A 19659-nucleotide genomic window follows, 5' to 3' on the forward strand; every position below is an offset into this window, starting at 1 on the left:
ACTGATGTAACTGACCTAATATTTCTGATCAACCTCCACTATGTTGTAGATTAGTATCAGATAACGTGTTTTGGTGTCGTGGACAAGCCCATCAAGTGGAAATATAATTGTGTACGCACCTGATTCGCTGACACATCTCTGGCCCCTTCTCATTGGCTACTGTCAAAATAAGCGCGCTGCGATTGGTCGAGTCGCGAGAATAGGAAGTGTCGCTCAGTAGTAAGGGCTTAACATGGGCAGCTACGTGAAGTAGTGTCTAGGTAATATATATCAAAGGCTAAAGCTTCTCCGGCAGGTCTTTAAACTCGGATGTTTTAAACTCGGCAGCTAATTTTGTTGTTTTTTTTTAGGAGTTGCATCTCGGGCCAACACTGCGCCGTCTGGCTGCTGTTTTGTGAGGCTAACTAAAACTAGCCTGTTAGCTCTACGTCATTTCAGCAGCTACTACTCTGCTAGCTTCGCTTTGAATGTGTCTCGTTAGACAGCTGCAGAAGCTAAAACAACAACAACAACAAAATTAACCAAGTGGGTATCCAGAGCGAATTAGGCTCCGTCTGGTCGGGCTTGTGTGTTTATTGATGTCACAGTGACCTGAAACTGAATGTTTGGCGATACAAACAGCAGAAGCTACAGCTAACAGACTGGTAGCTTGTCAACAACAACAACAACAACAATGGGCTTCACAAGAGTGCTTCACTTTCTGGCCATCCTCCTCATAGTCTTCGTCCAAGGACTAGCAGCTGGTAAGTAGGACATGTCCAAGAGTTTTGTCACCTGGCTAATTGTACTCTTGTTTCACGTTTGTAAACTGCTGCTGTTTACTGAACGGTTTTTTGTTGTTGTTGTTGTTGTTGTTTTTGTCCATCACTCTTTAACTGATACCTCCATCAATACTTTTCAGATGAGCAACAACACCGGAACGACGGGCCAGAGTTGAAGGTGGGCCGTGAACTATTTGTGATATTCTTTCAAGTGAGAATATCAAACCCCGAGAAGATGGACTTCATTCATTTGATTGTGTCATTTGCAACCCGGCGTCTCGAGTTGAATCTGAATCTTTTTGAGTTTTGTCTACACCACAGCTTTGACTGCAGCAGAGATGGATTCGTTTAAGCCTCAAACGATGAAATCGCAACCCGGCACTGTAAAGTTTAAACGATCGGTGGTCTGTCTTCTCCAGCCGCTACCAACGCTGTTAACTTCTACAATTAGTTTGGTTCAGAGGGATCCAAAAGCTTCTATACCGTTGTAGTGTTTTTTTTTTTTTAATGCAATGAAAAGAGGAGTTCAAGTGAACAGATAATAAATGTTGCAGGTCTTTTGGAAGATAAAACTCACGGTTAAGTTTTCAGAAAAGTACTATAAGATAGCGACATATCTTTTAATGTACACCGTGAGTTCCCTCTTTATGCTGCTGCTCCTCTACAATCACCTCTTGTTCATTTCTCCAGTCCTACCATGACCCAGACTCTGAAGAGGAAGATGTCCGTATGGTGTCGGGGATCGTGGCTGGTAGCTCTGTGGCAGCTCGTCAGGAGGCCTCCCAGTCGGACGAGGAGAAACAGTCGCCTGTGGACGGACTGGAGGGAGAGGAGAAGGAGGACCTACCTGATCAGCCTCCTCCCGTCGAGGAGAAACCTAAAGAGGGTAAGGAGCAACATTTATTGTTTCGCACAGCTCGGAAAAAGAATCGCAGTTTCATGAATAGTTTGTCAACGTGTCTTGTCTTATTTTTGATCTTAATGTAGTAAATGATTGAAACTGGGCTCAGAGCTTCTCTGTTTTAAATGCCAAACTGTTATTTCTGGCCGTGGTTGTAGAAGAATGGCCACGGTATCCTCTCTGCTGGGTTGTAGCTGCCTGACACCAGGAGTACAGTGTTTTCCTGTGTAGTTAAAGTCAGGGATGGATCTAATAGTTTAATACCGACAGTCATCTTTACACTCGAAATTGTGGCGCCAGTCACCACCACAGTGAGGATTTAATGTTTGCAGGAGTGCTTTAAAATAAGCAGTTACATGTTGACAACAACCAGGAAACCCCTGAAATGTCATGATTATTATAGCGGACAATAGCTGTTTTAATTAGAGGTTTGTGAGCTGCTGTGCATCTGATTATAACTTGGTACGGAAGCGAGAGTTGAGAGTTGAGAGTGGAGCTTCGACTTTGCAGCTGACTAGTCTGAAACAATTTAAATGTTCTGATATTCAGGAAATCCATTTAAGGAATGAAGCGAAGCCCTTCAAGTGTGTTAAGCAGTGGGACATTTCAGTGACATATTTCAAGGACATCAAGTCCGAACTCACAAAAATGCGTGAGCTCTTTTGTAAGCGACTGCAGCTCGTAGCAGCAGTACTCTGCCCTGTGGCAGTCACAGTCTGCCGGTGGCTCCACTGACATGTCAGCCTCTGCCTTCAGGTTTCCACCTCATCTTTGACAATACAGACCTCCTTGTCTTATTTTTAAAAGCTTTTTTTGAGCCTTGACATCTGAACCTGTTTTCAGTTTTGCTGACTCCGAGCAAAGGCGCTTGTGGTTTCAGGGCAGTTCTGTCGTGGATAAACGGTTAAACCCCATGAGAAATTAACGGCGTCCTGCACCTGTGGCTCCTCTTGCAGTCGGTTACATCATTTTACTCGGGGATTGTTTGTAATTTTCCTGCTGGCTCTGTGCACAAGTGTAACGCTGATCTTGTATCAAGACGGAGATTTATTGAAATAAGCAATTTATTCATGGCTTGTACATCCATCTGTGTGTGTGTGTGTGCCATAGAAAAGCTATTTTTACTGTTATTAATTTTTGTTTGATCGATTGTATATTACAATTTGTCTTTGGACAGTTCCTGTGGTGAATGGAGGTACAGCCCATGGAGAGCCCTGCATCTTCCCCTTCCTCTTCCAATCGAAGGAGTACTTGGACTGTACCACTGACGGACGGGGAGACGGACGCCTGTGGTGCGCCACAACCTACGACTATGACCAGAATAAGAAATGGGGTTTCTGTGAGAGTAAGTTTCCAACTTATTACCTAGAATTTCATCAAAAAAACACTTTTCCAAAGCAAATGTTAATTTTTTTTTAAGCCCAAACGGAAATATAGGGGATTTTGGATTCCCAGCTAAAGATTAAAAGTATGGAATAATTAGCATGTTGTTTTATAGTGCATATTTTATGCGCTTTCAAGTAAATTCATGAATTAAATTTTTTCATAAAAAAATAAACAATAATACAAAAGATATTTGGCTTACAGTTTTACTGAAAAAGCCAACCAATACAAATAATTTCTTGCAGATTTTTTTTTTTTTTTTTTTTTTTTTTTTACAGTTTATTGTTTGTTCGTTTTAATAAAAGCCTTTCGTAAAACTCGCCAGCTACTGAAACGTAATATGGAAACTAGCCTGAAAACATCATGGTTTCATTTCCGTTGTTAGTTTGACCCCCCCAGGTACTGCCGACCTTATGAAAAGCCTTTATTTCATTTAAATGGTCATGTTGACCTCTCCTCTCTTTCCTTCAGCGGAGGAGCAGGCGCAGCAGAGGCTGCAGGCTGAGGAGGCTGAGGAGCAGTATCAGACCGTCTTGCACATGCTTAACATCACCTCCAGGAAGACTCAGAAAAAAGAGTGAGTTTCTTTTCCGTTCCTGCTATCAACCTGCTTTTATGATCTGTCTTTAAGAAGGTGTTGTTGTCAAAAGCATTTGGATTTGTAAATATATATACACAGATATGCATGTTATGGTTTGTCTTTTATAAACATAGATAAACCTCCTGTTTTTTTTACCCTGACTTTGATGATTAGATTCAAATCTTAAAACCTAAAAAGATGAAACGTAAATGACCATTTCATCTCAGAAAGACGGAATCAAAGTGAAAATGAGGGAAGGGGATAAATCCAACCACATTAATGATCATTAATGCCAGTGGTCATGTGACTTCGCTCGGCACATCCTTGTTTGCTTTACATGTCATGTGTTTGTTACGCACACACGTATTTTTTTTTATTATGCATTTATTATTCCAACTCCACCTGTGCCACCTGTGCTTCTCCAACCACCCTCTAAGATTATATGAAAAGCTGATGAAAGTGGCCGAGAAAGGCCACCAGAAAGCCATGGAGAAGGTGGCGTACGCGATGCTGTTTGGAGACTACATGAACCAAAACGTCACCAAGGCCAAAGAAATGTTTGAGAAGCTCGCCATGGAGGGCTCGCCTAAAGCTCAGATGGTAAGATCTCACTCGGCCTTTTTAATATGCCATGTGAGAAAAGTGTTGAAAGCCATATTTTCCTTATTTCTTATTGAATATGTGGAATATTTCTATTTAATTCAATTCAATTTATTTATATAGGGTCAAATCACAACACAGGTTATTTCATGGCACTTAACGCATTAAAGTCATTACAGCAGAACTTTGCAATATTATAGAGAGAAACCCAACAATTCAACAATTCCCACATAAGCTACGAGGGGAAAAACTCCTATTTGTGTTCAGAGAATTCACTGTTCACTCTGCTTTGTTTACTTTTCCACAGGCTCTTGGCTTTCTGTACGCAGCAGGGCTGGGAGTTAACTCGAGTCAAGCAAAGGTACTTTTTCCACTGTACTCTATATCAAACTGTAAATGCTTTTATTGTAAATTACTTATGTTATTTAATCTCTGTAAGTGGCTCACATTGTATTAACATTGTGTTTTTCAGGCGCTGGTTTACTACACCTTTGGTGCACTGGGTGGAAACTTGATAGCTCATATGATTCTGGTTAGTTGATTGTCTGTCAGTGAAGTAATGCTCGTCGTTTTATTTCTATAGTACAATAAAAAAGAGATTTCCTCCTTCTGTTGTTTGATTAGGGATACAGATACTGGGGAGGTGTTGGCGTTCCCCAAAGCTGTGAGTCAGCACTAACGCACTATAGGCTCGTTGCAAATCAGGGTAAGTGTTTACTGCAATTTGTAATATCATATTTAGGTGCAATGTTGTATTCTTCTTCTTCTTCTTCTGGGGGTAAATGGCCTCATTTAAAATGTTCTCTCTTAAATCTGTTTTGTTGCACCCTCTTCTCTGCATCATCACCTCCAGTGGCCAGCGACGTGTCCCTGACGGGAGGCTCGGCCGTGCAGCGGATCAGGCTGCTGGATGAGGTGGAGAACCCGGGATCCACCAGCGGCATGTTGGAGGAGGATCTCATCCAATACTACCAGTTTCTAGCTGAGAAAGGAGACGTCCAAGCTCAGGTCAAATTCAACTCGGCAACAAAATACCTTTTTTTTTTTTTTTTATTATACTCTACTTCAGTAGTGGTATTATACACGAGTCACATGCATAGATACTTTTTATTAACTTTTAGAGGAAAGATATTTGATATATAACAAATTGCAGTGTATAATGCTTTTTCATCAATTTCATATTTTACCTCTTGCTTATTAGTTGCTTATTATGGGAATTTTGTGAGAATGAATTAAATCTACTTGGTGTTTTCAAATTTCTTGATTCCTAGTAGCATTTTGCTTTTAGTTTTGATGTGTGTGCAGCGTTCTTTCTGTTTCCCAAATTCGCCACCTGCCTTATGATGAGGAACCGGAAGTTGCTCAGATGAACAGTTTGCTTTATTGTGCGAGATCTGAAATATTTGTCAAACATTTTTGATCATACGTTATACTTTTTTTTTTTTTTGCAATGTCACATTTACATCGCTGCACAATAGCTCCTTGTTTGGATGTGAAGGTTATTGTAGTTTTCGTTTCAGACCCTCGTTTATAATTGTCATGTTGAAGTTAATTGGGTACTTTTGTTTCCATTGATAGGTGGGACTCGGTCAGCTTCACCTGCATGGAGGACGTGGAGTAGAACAGAATCACCAGGTAACATATTCATCAGTTGGTTTCAGTTGTATTTTTGAGGTGGTTTGCTCTTGTAAACGAGGTCCTGCTGTTTCCTGTCCAACAGAGGGCGTACGACTACTTCACTCAGGCTGCAAATGCGGGGAACACCCACGCTATGGCTTTCCTCGGCAAGGTGGGTGAGATGATGTTCGTGTACCGTGTCATCCGCTGTTTGATTGAATACGTGTTTCTCTTTTCTCTCTGGATTCTTCTTACTAATATTCACTCGGGTTTTGATTGCATTTTCTTTTTCTCGTTCACATTAGTGCTTGTAAACGTTGTCGTCCATACTGTGTTGTGAGAACTCGATGGGGCCACAGTCGTTTAGTTGCAGAGCAGAGAGATGGTCTAAATTGAATCCAAATTAAATGAAGCCAGTGATTTCTTATTGCTGTTTTCACGGAGGGGTTCAGTGCATTTGTATTTGGGTCACAACATTTTTTTTTAATTTTTTTTTTTTAAATTTCTGTGACTCTTTCTGTCCTTCAGATGTATTCAGAAGGCAGTGAGTTTATCCCTCAGAACAACGAGACAGCTTTGCAGTACTTCAAGAAGGCATCTGACTTGGTAAGTTGAATATTTAATTTAATTTACTCCTTAGTGTTTGCATCAGTGCTTATCATTGCATTTGTTTCCTAAGAGCAGGCAGCACTCTTGACAGGAACAGAATTATGTTCTCATTTTGTTTTTAATGTTGTTTGTGTTAACTGGCATTGTTCAGGGCAATCCAGTGGGACAGAGTGGTCTGGGCATGGCCTACCTGTATGGAAGAGGTGTCCCAGTGGTAAGGAACCTATTACATATGTTACAAAACTTTTAAAACGATATATTCAAATAGAAACAGTTTCTGTTGCTACCCCACCAGCTTCGGTTGAAATGAGTGGTTTATAAACAAAGTAGCTTGATGTATGAGGCTTATTTTGTTAGCGAGCTCTTCACTCGTGCTGAAACCAGAGCAGCTATCTGAAAATGTTGTCTTTTTTTTGTCTTCAGAACTACGAGCTGGCTCTGAAATACTTCCAGAAGGCAGCAGAGCAGGGTTGGGTGGATGGACAACTCCAGCTGGGCACCATGTATTACAGTGAGTGTCGAGGGCTTGTTGTGTATGCACACCTATCAAACAGCGTCATACACTGTCCTTCAATGTCTCATGGCCTCCTGTCATTGCCTTTTTTTCTTGTTGCCTGTTGTTTACTCGCCCTCTGTCTCTCTCTTTCTCTTTATTTTCTTCACCATCATTATATTTCTGTTCTTCTTCCTCTTGTTCTCCAGATGGCATTGGCGTGAAGCGGGATTACAAACAGGCACTTAAATTTTTCAACCTGGCCTCCCAGTCTGGCCACATCCTGGCCTTCTACAACTTGGCCCAGATGCATGCCACTGGTACTGGTGTGATGCGCTCCTGCCACACCGCTGTGGAGGTGAGACTCCCTCGAGCCCCTGCTCCGTTTTCTGTATCGTATTGAAATAAGAAGAGAGTGTTGCTCTGCTGTTTTTCAGCAATTCTTCTTCTATTAAATCCCGTGTGCCGCTAATTTGATTGAATATCTACACATTTGAGCAGTTAAGATTCATTCTAGTCTTCTTTCAGTGGTTTTTCTTTCGTTATAATGCAAGTGAAAATGGTTAGAAATGGTTACAGTTTGTGTCCTTACAGTGTTTGGTGTGTCACAATGCGTGTCTTTACCTTATGTTCAGCTTTTCAAGAACGTGTGTGAGCGCGGTCGCTGGTCCGAACGCCTGATGACGGCCTACGGCAGCTTCAAGGAGGGCGATTCGGACGCTGCGCTGGTTCAGTATCTGCTGCTGGCTGAGCAGGGGTACGAGGTGGCTCAGAGCAATGTGGCCTTCGTCCTGGACCAGAGTAAGAAAAACGAAATGACTTTCACCTGAATGAATTCATCACTTGTAGTGACATAATCACCCTGAAAGGTTTTGTGTTTGTGTGGATTGTAACAACCAGAAGGGGCAAGGATCTTCAGCGAGAATGAGACCTACCCGCGTGCTTTGCTCCACTGGACAAGAGCTGCAGCACAAGGTCAGTCCACACACACTCTGTCCCTGATCTTTTCGGAGTGTGTTTACTAAATGTATTTTTAGTCTTTGTCAGGATGCCATCTATTTTTACACAAAGAAAACTACTTTGGTTTGACTGCCCAAAACTACCACTTGTTTTTTTTTTTTGTTTTTTTTCCCCCGTTCCCCTGATTCACATGATTGTGTGATGGTTTAGTCCGGTTGTAATACACAGCCAGTTCAGGGAATGCTCTGCAGATTCTACATTTAAAAGAGAGATGATGTGACACTTAATATGAGGCTTTTATTGCTCATTATTTCTTTCCGCAGGCTGAGCTGCAGCAGTATGTAGCCACCGGCCAAACTGTGATGCTGAGGATTTGTCAAGCTGTCTAACCTGACCTATTCTTTACTGCTTCAATTAATATTAATAAGAACGAGTCTTTATGCCACAGACATGATGGATGAGTTTCCAGGAATTAAGAATACAGCGACTTCGGGATAGCCATGTCACTTGAGTGTACACGCGCACCAATGTAGGTAGTTGGTGTTACGGCCATTATAAACAAATGTGTCACAGCCTCAACAACCGAAGCCATGGCAACAGTCATAGTCACAGCTACAGTGTCTCAGTCAGCCTCAGCGGCAGTCAGCGAGAGAGCAGAGTGAACGAGCTCCTCTGGCTGCAGTGGTACAGACTTAATGCCTGAGCAGCCACGGGTGAGGATGCACTGACTCGTGCTACGTGATGCATGTCATAATACAGCTCAGCCTTTCTCTGTGGATCAGAGGGAACGCAAAATATTGTGTGGTATTAAAAGCAATGTCAAGAATAAAACCTCCTACCGTGACTCTTTCCGTACACAAAAAAAACAAACTTCAATTGAAACATCACACGTGATTGTTCTTCAAGGTTACACTGTGGCAAGGATAAAGCTCGGAGACTATCACTTCTACGGCTATGGAACAGATGTGGACTATGAGACGGCCGTCATTCACTACAGACTGGCGTCGGAGCAGCAGCACAGCGCCCAGGCCATGTTTAACTTGGGTTACATGCATGAGAAAGGACTGGGTATCAAACAGGTGAGCACGGACGTCAGCTTGCTCTCAACTTGTGACCTGTCTGCACTTAAGCAAATCGATCTGTGAATGTGTGAGGACAGTAAATGTGATTTTGTTTTTTTGTTGAATGATTTGTAATTCCGATTTGTTCCTTGTGTTTTCTGCAGGACATCCATTTAGCCAAGCGTTTCTACGACATGGCTGCTGAAGCCAGTCCGGATGCCCAGGTCCCAGTTTTCTTGGCTCTGTGCAAGCTGGGTCTGATTTACACTCTGCAGTACATGCAGGATCTGAATGTAAGTGCTTCCTCCTAAATTCTCAAGCTGGAGCGCTTTGGCTTTGAAACGATACCTCAGAGTTGTTATTCAGCGTTTTTTAAAAGTTACTTCATTATAACTAAAAGATGATATTCATCATGTGTCTCCTCCATCCTGTCCCTCATTGTCTTTTCTTTCAGCTGAATGAGCTGGTTTCTCAGGTGGATCTGGACCAGCTTCTGGGCCCGGAGTGGGACCTCTACCTCATGACTGTCATCGCCCTCCTGCTCGGCACAGTCATCGCCTACCGACAGCGCCAACACCAAATCATAGTGCCACCTCGCCCACCACCCCCCGCCCCCGTTCCCGCCCCCGCCCCCGCAACCCCTCCCACCCCGCCTCCGGAACAGCCGCAAGCCCAGGCTGAGCCACCGGCCCAGGAGGAAACACCAGCCCAGGGCCCGGCCCAGGAGGAAGAGGAGCAGCAGCAGCAGCAGCAGTGAGAGGAAGCCAGACGGAGTGAGGGCGGTAAAAGACAGAACGAGAGGCTCCGCTGGTGCTCGCTAGCTGAATACCTGCTACTCTGAGCGCCTCTCTCACTCTGCTCCCCTCCACACGCTTTAAAAAAAAAACAAAAAAAAAGGAAAAACAAAAAAAGACAAAACTTAACGGCTGCTGAACTGTTCAGTCTCGCAACAACATCCCCTCCTCCATTTGAAATCTGCTGGTTCTGTGCTGGAAGCGAGACGATGGGGGTGTTTATGGTCAACGCTGCAGAGCAGAGTGTGGAGAGGACAATAGAGGCTCGGGACTTGTCAGTCTATGTCTCAGGATACTGCCAGAAGCTCCCCGTGTCCTCACCAAGGAACTAGTCTTGCTGTTGCCACATCAGAGCCATTTTGAACTTGACTGATTAGCAAGATGGAATCGGATGTGTGCATTAGTTTCTTCTCATTTTCTTTTTTTTTTTTTTTTTTTTTCTTTTGAGGAAAATTACAGTCAATTGATCAGTTTCAATCCTAATTTTGTGAAATATTTACAAAAAAAAAAAAAAAAAAAAGAAGACGGGTGGAAACGTGATCTAAAATAATTTAATTTTCTAGGTCAGGTCTAGTCGCTGAAGGACGTCATGATCTTGCATGTTTTCTCAGATCTGTTTGCAGACTTTCAGTTTAGCAATTTTTTTTTTTTTTTCAGATACTTAGAGTGAACAAATTTTGGATAAATTTTTGCTTTGCAGTTTTTGTATTCACTCGTTTAGTTTGTCAGGTCGGTACCTTTACAGACCTGCAGTTCATTCATCATCAGTGCTAAAAAAAAAAAAATTGACAAAAGCCATGTTCTGTTGACGGTACAAGAACAAGAAAGCTGTTGGGCAGATAAGCAGGACTGTATAAATAATTTTCATCTGAGCTGGTTGATGTTGATTTTTGGTTCTTAACGCAGAAGAAACTGCTGGAGTCGGTCAAAACTGAGCTGTCACTAAACTCCCCGATGCAGATCCTCTCTTTCAAAATTCACAGAGGCATCTTTCACTCTGAGAATAGTAAAAGCAGAGAGCACAGGCTTTAAAAAAAAAATTATTTTAAAGAGAAGCTGTAGCTAGAAAAACTTGACGTGCAGGAGATACAGTCCAGTAAACGACAGTGGAGAACAGGGTTGGGTTTTTTAAGCTGTACTGTACATCGGTGTGGACGTTTTTCCATGAACATGCTTTGATTTGATTTTAGTTGTTGGTCTTTGAAAGGGAGCTCAATAGCTTGTCTTTTCTTTTTCTTTTTTGTTTGCTACGCCAACTGTTAGCTGAGGCAGAAACTGGAGCAGCCTTAAAGATAGCACCGCCTCAAACTCTGGATTGTTTCTACATTAGAAGAAGCTTCTTTCGTTTTCCTTTTTTTTTTTTTTTTTTTTTTTTTTTTGGTTACACAACTTCAGCTGTTGAGAATTTCCACCCCCTTACCAAAAGTCTAAGTTGGAGATCTGCCTACACTTTTCAGCTCAGATGGCCACAAACCGAAGCCTGAAACCGAAAATAAATGAAGCCATGGTTAGGCCACACAGTATTTATTCAAACTAGAGTTACTTTTTGCCACATGCAGTTTATCCTCTGAAGTCCCATTTGTTCAGTTCCACAATATGTGCTTGTTGTAAGAATTACTGAGAATGTATCTGCCAATATCTGCATGGAGCGTGTGAAATCGGAGAGGGCAGGAACGTGGTGTTTGCGGGACGATTGGAAACGAGATCAAACCGTGTCCTGCATTCACACATTGATAACCACACAACTCACAATTGGTCTAAAATGAAACACTGGTCAAGATTGCAGAGAAGATTGCATTTTTACCATCGCAAAGACACGTTTATAAAGAAATTAATAAATGATATATGGATATTTAACACTTGTTTTGAATGTTTGTGACGTAGAAGAAGTGTAATGGAGTTGTGGCTGCCAATACACCGAAGGATTGTTGCCCGTTTATGTTAAAAAAAAAAACAATTTACATGTTGTATTATTGTGTTGCTGACAGTGATCAGCAGGCAGAATGGTTCTCATTGGACCTGCAGGTTTTCGCGGTGGGGGGGGAGCGAGACAAAGTGACTGAGCTGTAAAAACTAAGCATCGCATTGTGCGCTGTGTAGGGGTGACCCATTGAGTGGTCCATACGCATACTATGGAGAGGCTTTGGATCGCCGTGGCAACATGTGTGCTCGCGTCCCGCTCTGTCAACGGTAAGTGCTAGAACAAGCAGGAGGGCAGATCACACGTGAGGCAGTGTGCCTATATTTATTGTTACAGCCTCTGAAACACGGCCTTGTTTCGACTGATCGCCTCCGGTTCATATAATATTATGAATAGGCAACTATATAGAAGTATACGTGCACCTAGCACCACAATAGAGGCTCATAGAGGGCCTGTTTTGCAGTAGACCACGTTGAAAGGACATGTGCTTTTTTTTTTTTTCTTCTTTTTTTTTTTTTTTTTTTTAACTTGATTATTGTTGAGAATTTTAAAGGGCTTGTGTGAGGACATTAGAAAAGTTTGTACGCCGTGTCCATAATCCTTCTCTTAAAGGCAACGACTGGTGGTGGGAGTATGAAGAGGGGATACGACACTACAGCAAGGAGGCCCTCAACAAGGTACTGTTTACACCCATCACTGAACATGAATGTGTTGTTACTGTCACACACCTGTTCATTGTGAACCATTGTTTTGTCAGCTGGTTTTATATTTTGTTCATCATTTAAATAGACAGGTGAGGTTGTCACTTGTAACCAAAAGGCTTTGATTTACATGTTTCTTAGAAGAGAAAATGAATCGACAAAAACCTACATACACAGGAATTTTTAACCTACTTTTAAGATGAAGAGACGGGTTATGATTAGATGAATACTGATCACACCGCATGGACCAGCAGGCATTCTTGACTGTGTGCAGAATCAGCACAGCTGAAAGGCTAAAAGACAAGTAGAACAGGGGTCACTGAGGTAACGGATATACAGTCGTACGAGGTACTGAAAACAAGTCGAGGAAGACACACGAATAAAGGAAAAAATTACTCCCACTTGTCAGTCCGTTGGGACTAACATTTGATCTGAACATCTGAACAGAAAAATAAAGAGTGTAATTGATGACGACCTGACAGCGAGACGTCCCTCTTGTCACTTTTGCAGGAGTTTCCAGAGAAAACTCGCCCAGTGAGCTTCAAACATCCCGTGTTTCAGTGCCCAGACATGAGCCCCTCTCCCTCTGTGCCCTCTTCAGGTCTGCCAAGGTCACACGCAGAAACTCTAAATCAGTGTGCTGTGCAGGAGCTGGAACTCCGTTGACTTTCTCTCTGTGCATCTCTCTCCTTTCACTCTTTGGTCTAGTTGAATATGTGAAGGCGGCTGATATCAAAGTCATCGCTGCCCTGGGGGATTCTCTGACAGTAGGTGTTATGTGTTGTTTTATTCTCTCTGGTGTGCTGGTAATGCAGTGTATGGAACATCTACCGAAAATGTCCTCGGTTTGAATTTTCATTCATTTAAATGTCGTACCGTCTTAGTCAAACAGAGCAGAGGGCAGTTACATTTGTGACGTAAACTAAAAGTACAGACGAGGATGAATGAAAGAAAAACACAGAATTAAAATCAAGAGAAGGAGTTTAATGGTACAGCACGTCTTTAAATGTAAAAGAAAATACTCTGAATGCAATGAGTTGAATTTAAAGGATCAGATTTGTCTTTCTTTTTCAGACAGCCATCGGAGCGAACGCCACCACTGTCCTCGGGATTCCCATTGAGTTTCGCCACGTGTCATGGAGGTGACTGAAATCGCATGTGAAACCGGTCATGAATAACTCTGTTTTGAAGGTCCTGCATTTAACCTATAAAACTTCCCTCTGTTCATCAGACTATTAAAGATAATTTATGTGAATTTAACAGTGGTAAATTAGTTTTAAATGTAAATCAACTTGAGTAGTTATAGTTAATATAGTTTTCCTGTCTGCTTGCAGCATTGGAGGCTATGGGACATTTCAAGATGCAATAACTTTGGCAAGTAAGATGTCACTGGTCATTTATCCGCTGTATCTTAACATTGTCTAATAGAAATTATGGTCAAGAGAAAAATTTTCTTGTATTAATTTTTCATTGTGTGTTTTAGACATAATCAAATTATTCAACCCCAATCTCCTTGGTGCTGCTCCTGGAAAGACGGTTCATGGGATGCATGCTCACATCAGCGAAACGGGTTTCAATCTGGCCGTGACGGGACACAACACCTTGTAAGACCTCAGTTTCATGGCGTGCAGTGAAAAACCTTGGATTCACGCTTCTCCCAATAAGAATGTTTGAGCTGTGACTCTGATTGACTTATAATTGACATTTAAAGATGTTGTTCTTTCTTTTCTAGCAATCTGCCCAGCCAGACGAGACATTTGATTGACACACTGAGAGGTTATGAGGTACAGTGATGCCTCGTTGTCTCTGAAATGAGGTATGACATCCCCGCTCTGACCCCTCTGTGGTCTCCTCCTGCAGGGCCTGAACTTCGAGGAGGACTGGAAGCTCTTGACGATTCTCATGGGAATGAATGACATCTGTGATTACTGCAAAGATAAGGTCTGTCTTCTTCTCTTCTCTATGCTGACTGTTTTCTTTTCTACCGCTGATGAATCTCTTATGTTCTTTCCAGGCTCTTTTTTCAGTGGATAACTTCATCCACTACATGACCGTCTCACTGGAAATGCTCATGAACGAGGTAAAGCTAAAGACACACGTTCGGATCGATTATTTGCTCCCAACGAGGGTTCCGGATGACGCTGGTATTCACTACGGCGCTGTGCTTCAGGTTCCCCGTATGATCGTCAACGTGGTTCAGATCCTGCCCATGCAGACTCTGCGGGAGGTGCAGAAGCCCACCCCGGGGTGCCTGCTCCAGCGGTGAGACAGTCTTTCTGAGCGCGAGCATTTGTATATGAGCCTCAAAGTTTCCACTTCCGCTCAGAAAAATGTTTAGCCGATTGTTACTCAGTTGTTGTCGCAGTCATCGGGTAGTTTTGTTTCCTGAGTTTAAGACGTGTATCTGCAAGCCTGAATTTGTGACATCACTGATGTAAACCTGACAGAAATGTGAACTTGAAACTTACAACAACTATTTGAAGTTGGACTTTTGAAAAAGGGAAATATGTTCATAAATTCTGAGGGAGGATGTGTAAAGTTAAGAAGTGTTTTATACATCTTAAAACATACGTGGCGAGGATATCTAAGGTAACCTACTCCTGCAGCAGATGCACACACCACTATGTGTACTTGACATGTGGTCCTGATCCCTTTTGCTTTTGCTTGTGTTCATGAAAGGTTTAGTGTTAAAAATTAATCAAAAACTCTTACAGCAGTTTTATTCAATTTTTCCCTGATTTCTCTGTCAGAATTTTTTTTAATTTGGTTGGTTAACTTTTTTTTTTTTTTTTTAACTCTAATTTAGGTCTTTCTGCTCGTGCCTGATAGAGCCAGTAGCCAAGTCACCTGAACTGCAGGAGCTGGTGGAGGTCAATCTGGAGTTCCAGGTGCAGTTAGTTCCTCTCACTTGCTGCATTGTTAGTTGATGTGCCCTCCCTTCACCTTTTGAAAAAGATACCGCTTAGTTAAACACAATAGTAACAAACATGTGCATCTCTAATTTAAATGATAACAAATAGCAGTTGAGTTTCATGTTGCTCTCGTCTGCAGAAGAGACTCGAGGAGCTGCTGTACAGCGACCGCTTCTTCAGGGACAACTTTGCTGTCGTCCTCCAGCCCTTTCTGAAACACGCTGATCCTCCCCGCCTCGCGGTAATATATCTCACCCCAAAGGCCAACAACAATATCAGCATCATCATAAGTGTCTGCTGTCAGGAGATGAATCAGTGTGAAAGCTCGCAACACATTGAGGATTAAATCATTAGGATCCCTCGTAGTGGCGGCCGCAGGGCGTTCGGCTTTGTTAACTGGAGGCTGAGAGGCTGAAAAGTCACCGTTTCACCAACAGCACAGTAAAATCCACACAAATGTATGCTTTGTCTCTCCGAGCAGAACGGGAAGATCGATATGACCTTCTTCACTCACGACTGCTTCCACTTCACTATAAAGGGACATGAGGAGCTGGCCAAGGGACTCTGGAACAACATGGTGAACAATTACTTAAACTGATTGTACTGGATGTAAAGGCACAGCAGGTGAAAGGTCACCAAGACATTCAGAAGGCTGAAAGAAATGTCATGTGACATCTGTGCTCACTAAAGAATAAAATGTAACAAACTAGAAGGCCGCTCGGTGAGCGCAGACCTCTGCCAAAGCCAATACTCCTCTCTGCTTTGATATGCAAGAGTGAAAACAATCAGTGACGCAACAAGTGAATGGTTCCCTCGTCTCTTTGTCCTCCTCACAGTTTCAGCCGGAGGGGGGAAAGATGATTGTGAGCAGCTTCTCTGACCCCATCAGTCTCATGTGTCCCTCTTTGGTAAGACATGTCAGTACGTCACCAGCTTCTTTAACCTGAAATGATTCGGGATGTAATGCGGAGTAAAAATAGACACGTGCCTGACAAGAAACCGGTGTGATTGATTTCCATAACGAGATAAAACACCAGTGTTCTGTAGATTTTATTACAACATAGTTTACAAAAAAAGTAGGGATGCTGTGTAAAATGTAAATAAAAACAAAATGCCATAATTTGCAAATCATGTAGACCCAGATTTATTTGAAAATAGTTCAAAGACGACGTATCGCATGTTGAAACTGAGAAATTTGATTGTTTTCTGAAAAAGATATGCTCATTTTGAATTTGTTGCCAGGAACGCGTCTCAAAAAAGTTGGGACGGGCATGTTGCATCACCTCTTCTTTTAACAACACTCCGTAAACGTTTGGGAACTGAAGAGAGCAGCTTCTGGAGTTTTGAAAGTGAAATTCTGTCCCTGATACAACCTGATATAAGATTTCAGCTTCTAGACATGCCCCTAGTCTATATTCCATTAGATATGGCTTTACATGATTTGCAAACTTAGAGGATACTAAAGATATCACCGGGATTATTATTTTTAAAACTTTAAAAAAAAAAAAAAATCTGCATCTGAAGTCGCAGAAGATGTTATACAAGTGCTTTTATAGACAGTCCTCATGTCCAGTAAACTGAACTTCATGTGGAGATTCAGTGCCCCTATAAAGTCATGACATGTATCACTGATATGGTTTTAGGCGGAGCAGGAGAACTCCCTACTTGACCATTTTGCAAACTAAGTTTATCAGAGTCTGATCAAATACCTTGTTTATAAGATTCATCATATTCTGTTTTTATTTACATTTTACACGTCGTCCACACTCTTTTAGAAATGGGGTTGTACCATTTTTAGGGAAATGGCTTTTCCGAAAACTTTGTTGGCGCACTGAAGGAAACTCGGACCTCCGAGACTAATGTATTTTTAACAGACCTCATGAATGCAGCGGGTTTGATGACGGCTTCTCAAAACAGTCCCAGGCTGCTGCTTCATCGTGCAACTGCGCATGTTAATTGGACCAAAATAAAAATTAATACCGTAATGAATGGCAATGAACAGCTGTCTGAAAGATTAGAAAAGCAACTGTGCGCCCTGCTGTGTGAAATGACCTGCAGTACTGCCCACATTACATGTAGCTTGAAATAAATCTTAAAATTCATCATTATTCTGTTCGTCGTATCTGCAGGAGCACCCGTACATCTTCACCCGCCCGATTGCAGCGCGGTCCGGCCAGGCTCCTCTTCAGTCTGACGCTCCGTCCCTGGCAGCCATCTTCCTGCTGCTCTTGCTCCTCATTGGTTTCGCACATCTTGGATTCAAGTAGCCTTCACTTTGCTGTTTTACAAGCACACTGTTGCTGTGTTGGTTAGTACCGGACCAGGTGATACAACAGCCCGGCGGGTTTTGAACCTTTGAATGTCTGTGACCCGAACATGGAGGAAACTATCACATTTTTAAGATCTGAAACCCCATAAATAATGTGTTGGTGGACTGTAACCTGAATATTCAATTTTTAAGAGGCTGTTGGAGGCGGAGCTGGGGGGAGAGTTTTGGTTGTTGTCGGTGAGCAGATCTCTCTGTACAAAGTGCTCCTTCTTAGTAGAAACGTTTATATTTTGCTTTTGGGATTTAATTAATCAATCCTCCACTAAGATGATTTACTACTTAGACCACACTGGTGCTGATGGCGCAATCTTCTCTGTTTCTTTCACACTGGGGATCCAGGTTAATAGCATATATGTATTTTTAATATAAAAGTCTTGCCTTGTGCAGCTTTAACTACACTGTATTACTTTATACAATATTGCAGATGTTGTAATTAGCTAAGCATGAAGTATCAATTTTGAATAGTTCATGTGACATTTATACATTCATACATAAGGTATTAAATTAATTTGACTTTTCCCAGAGGCTGAGCGAGTGTATTCTTGGATACTTGATCAGTCTGTCTGTTCACTGGCAAACTCATGAGTCCTGGACTCCTTCCAGCATTCAGATAACGTTTTTAGATAATACCAAAGTGAGCTTGACTACAAAAAACTGCAGTTTGCATGCGTAGTCACACAGAGAGTCTCTGGTGAGAGGAGATCGATCAGGTCAGCATAAAGATTTAAATATGGTAATTTGTCATTCGTAGTATCAAGCATAGATTTCCCCAGACGACTCTGACTTTTCAAACCAGAGATGATTTAGTCACTCGCCTCTTCCTCATATCTCCCGGCTGCTGCTGGCCCACTTTCATTTGTCTGTCCTCCGCTATCTGCATCATTATGCACTGAGCACTAGAAGAGGAAAAGTAAAAAGTATTGTACATGCTGCTGGGTGGTGACCAGTGGGATCATTTTTTTAAAATCTATACACGCACAATGTGACCATTCAACATAAGTAACTGTGGTATATAATCATCCACTACAGATTGTCTTTCCTGTTCATATGCTGCTTAAACAGAGCACACAGCACAGAATGTATTGACTCTGTTTAATTAGGATAAATACAAAAGGCAGGTGGAGGCTTTATTAAGCTCATCTCAGATTACTTGGGTTTGCTCAGAAATAGTAATCTACCCCTTGAATGGAAAAGAAAGCCATGCAGTATGTACTCAGCACGGTGGGGCTGAAGTGTACACGACAGAATGGGATGGTTTTCTGAAACTTCCATCAAGGTAAACATGTCTCACGTCACATGACGCAAATGAACCCTTTCAGACACTGACTTTGAATGGGAGAGGCCCCTTTTTCAAAGATAAAGACACTGAACTCGAGTATAAACAGGATACTTTATGAATTTTACCAGAGAATTTGTAATCTAAAATACATATACATAGTTCCTTTGTCCCCGTTTTTCGTCCATCTCCCTTGGATGTTTCAGTGAGCTGAATTTTAAACTCTGAGCTGTTGGATTTTATAATAACCATAGTATTGTATTCAAAGAAAACCCTCTTCATGTTTAAACAAAGCCGTTGCCAGTTTACGCGGGACAAATATGGATCAGGCTCTGACGCAGATTGGCCTTTTATTGTCTCTCTGATGGCACAATGAGATCTGTGGGATCTCAATGGATGTCGCAGGACAAAATGTAAAACCGCAAACAGTCCAAACCCCCGACCCCACCCCCCACACCACCCCCGACCCCCGCCTCAGATACCTCTTTGTCATTTTGAATGTGTCGGTAACAAAAGAGAAAATGACCTCACAGGCCTAAGTACATCCGGGAGTCTAATGTACAAGAGAACAAACAGTTCCATAGTGTATACATCTGCTCTGAATACATAAACTGATGTAATGATACTGTAAACTTAATCCATTGCACCGGTTTTGTTTGATGGAGGGACTTTTAATGATATTTCAGTAAACCATTAGGTTATAATGAGAGTACAAAATACATGTAAAGCCAGCTAATTTAATAATGCACTTTAAGTTTGTG

General features: G+C 42.0%; 2 protein-coding genes across 2 annotated transcripts; both read left to right on the forward strand.

Annotated features, from left to right (window-relative positions):
* The first annotated feature begins 224 nt into the window (after nucleotides 1-224).
* On the forward strand, nucleotides 225-11616 carry sel1l (SEL1L adaptor subunit of SYVN1 ubiquitin ligase). The gene is made up of 21 exons (XM_069158474.1): nucleotides 225-743; nucleotides 902-939; nucleotides 1452-1647; nucleotides 2840-3007; nucleotides 3517-3622; nucleotides 4063-4225; nucleotides 4533-4586; nucleotides 4698-4757; nucleotides 4850-4931; nucleotides 5079-5233; nucleotides 5804-5860; nucleotides 5946-6014; nucleotides 6371-6448; nucleotides 6603-6665; nucleotides 6875-6962; nucleotides 7154-7302; nucleotides 7580-7745; nucleotides 7845-7919; nucleotides 8811-8983; nucleotides 9130-9258; nucleotides 9420-11616. Exons 1-21 carry the CDS (start codon nucleotides 674-676, stop codon nucleotides 9720-9722), a joined length of 2442 nt encoding a protein of 813 aa, XP_069014575.1. The 5' UTR covers nucleotides 225-673; the 3' UTR covers nucleotides 9723-11616.
* Nucleotides 11617-11859: 243 nt separating this feature from the next.
* Nucleotides 11860-18015, forward strand: LOC138203713 (phospholipase B1, membrane-associated). The gene is made up of 16 exons (XM_069158727.1): nucleotides 11860-11949; nucleotides 12293-12357; nucleotides 12892-12982; nucleotides 13090-13148; nucleotides 13456-13523; nucleotides 13716-13759; nucleotides 13865-13985; nucleotides 14114-14165; nucleotides 14242-14322; nucleotides 14396-14461; nucleotides 14552-14643; nucleotides 15188-15269; nucleotides 15433-15534; nucleotides 15775-15870; nucleotides 16130-16201; nucleotides 17423-18015. Exons 1-16 carry the CDS (start codon nucleotides 11892-11894, stop codon nucleotides 17558-17560), a joined length of 1287 nt encoding a protein of 428 aa, XP_069014828.1. The 5' UTR covers nucleotides 11860-11891; the 3' UTR covers nucleotides 17561-18015.
* Nucleotides 18016-19659: the final 1644 nt, after the last annotated feature.

The sequence above is a fragment of the Embiotoca jacksoni genome, unplaced genomic scaffold, assembly GCF_022577435.1.
Source record: "Embiotoca jacksoni isolate LCO1_2020_lvr unplaced genomic scaffold, fEmbJac1.0.p SCAF_23, whole genome shotgun sequence".
Taxonomy (NCBI): domain Eukaryota; kingdom Metazoa; phylum Chordata; class Actinopteri; family Embiotocidae; genus Embiotoca; species Embiotoca jacksoni.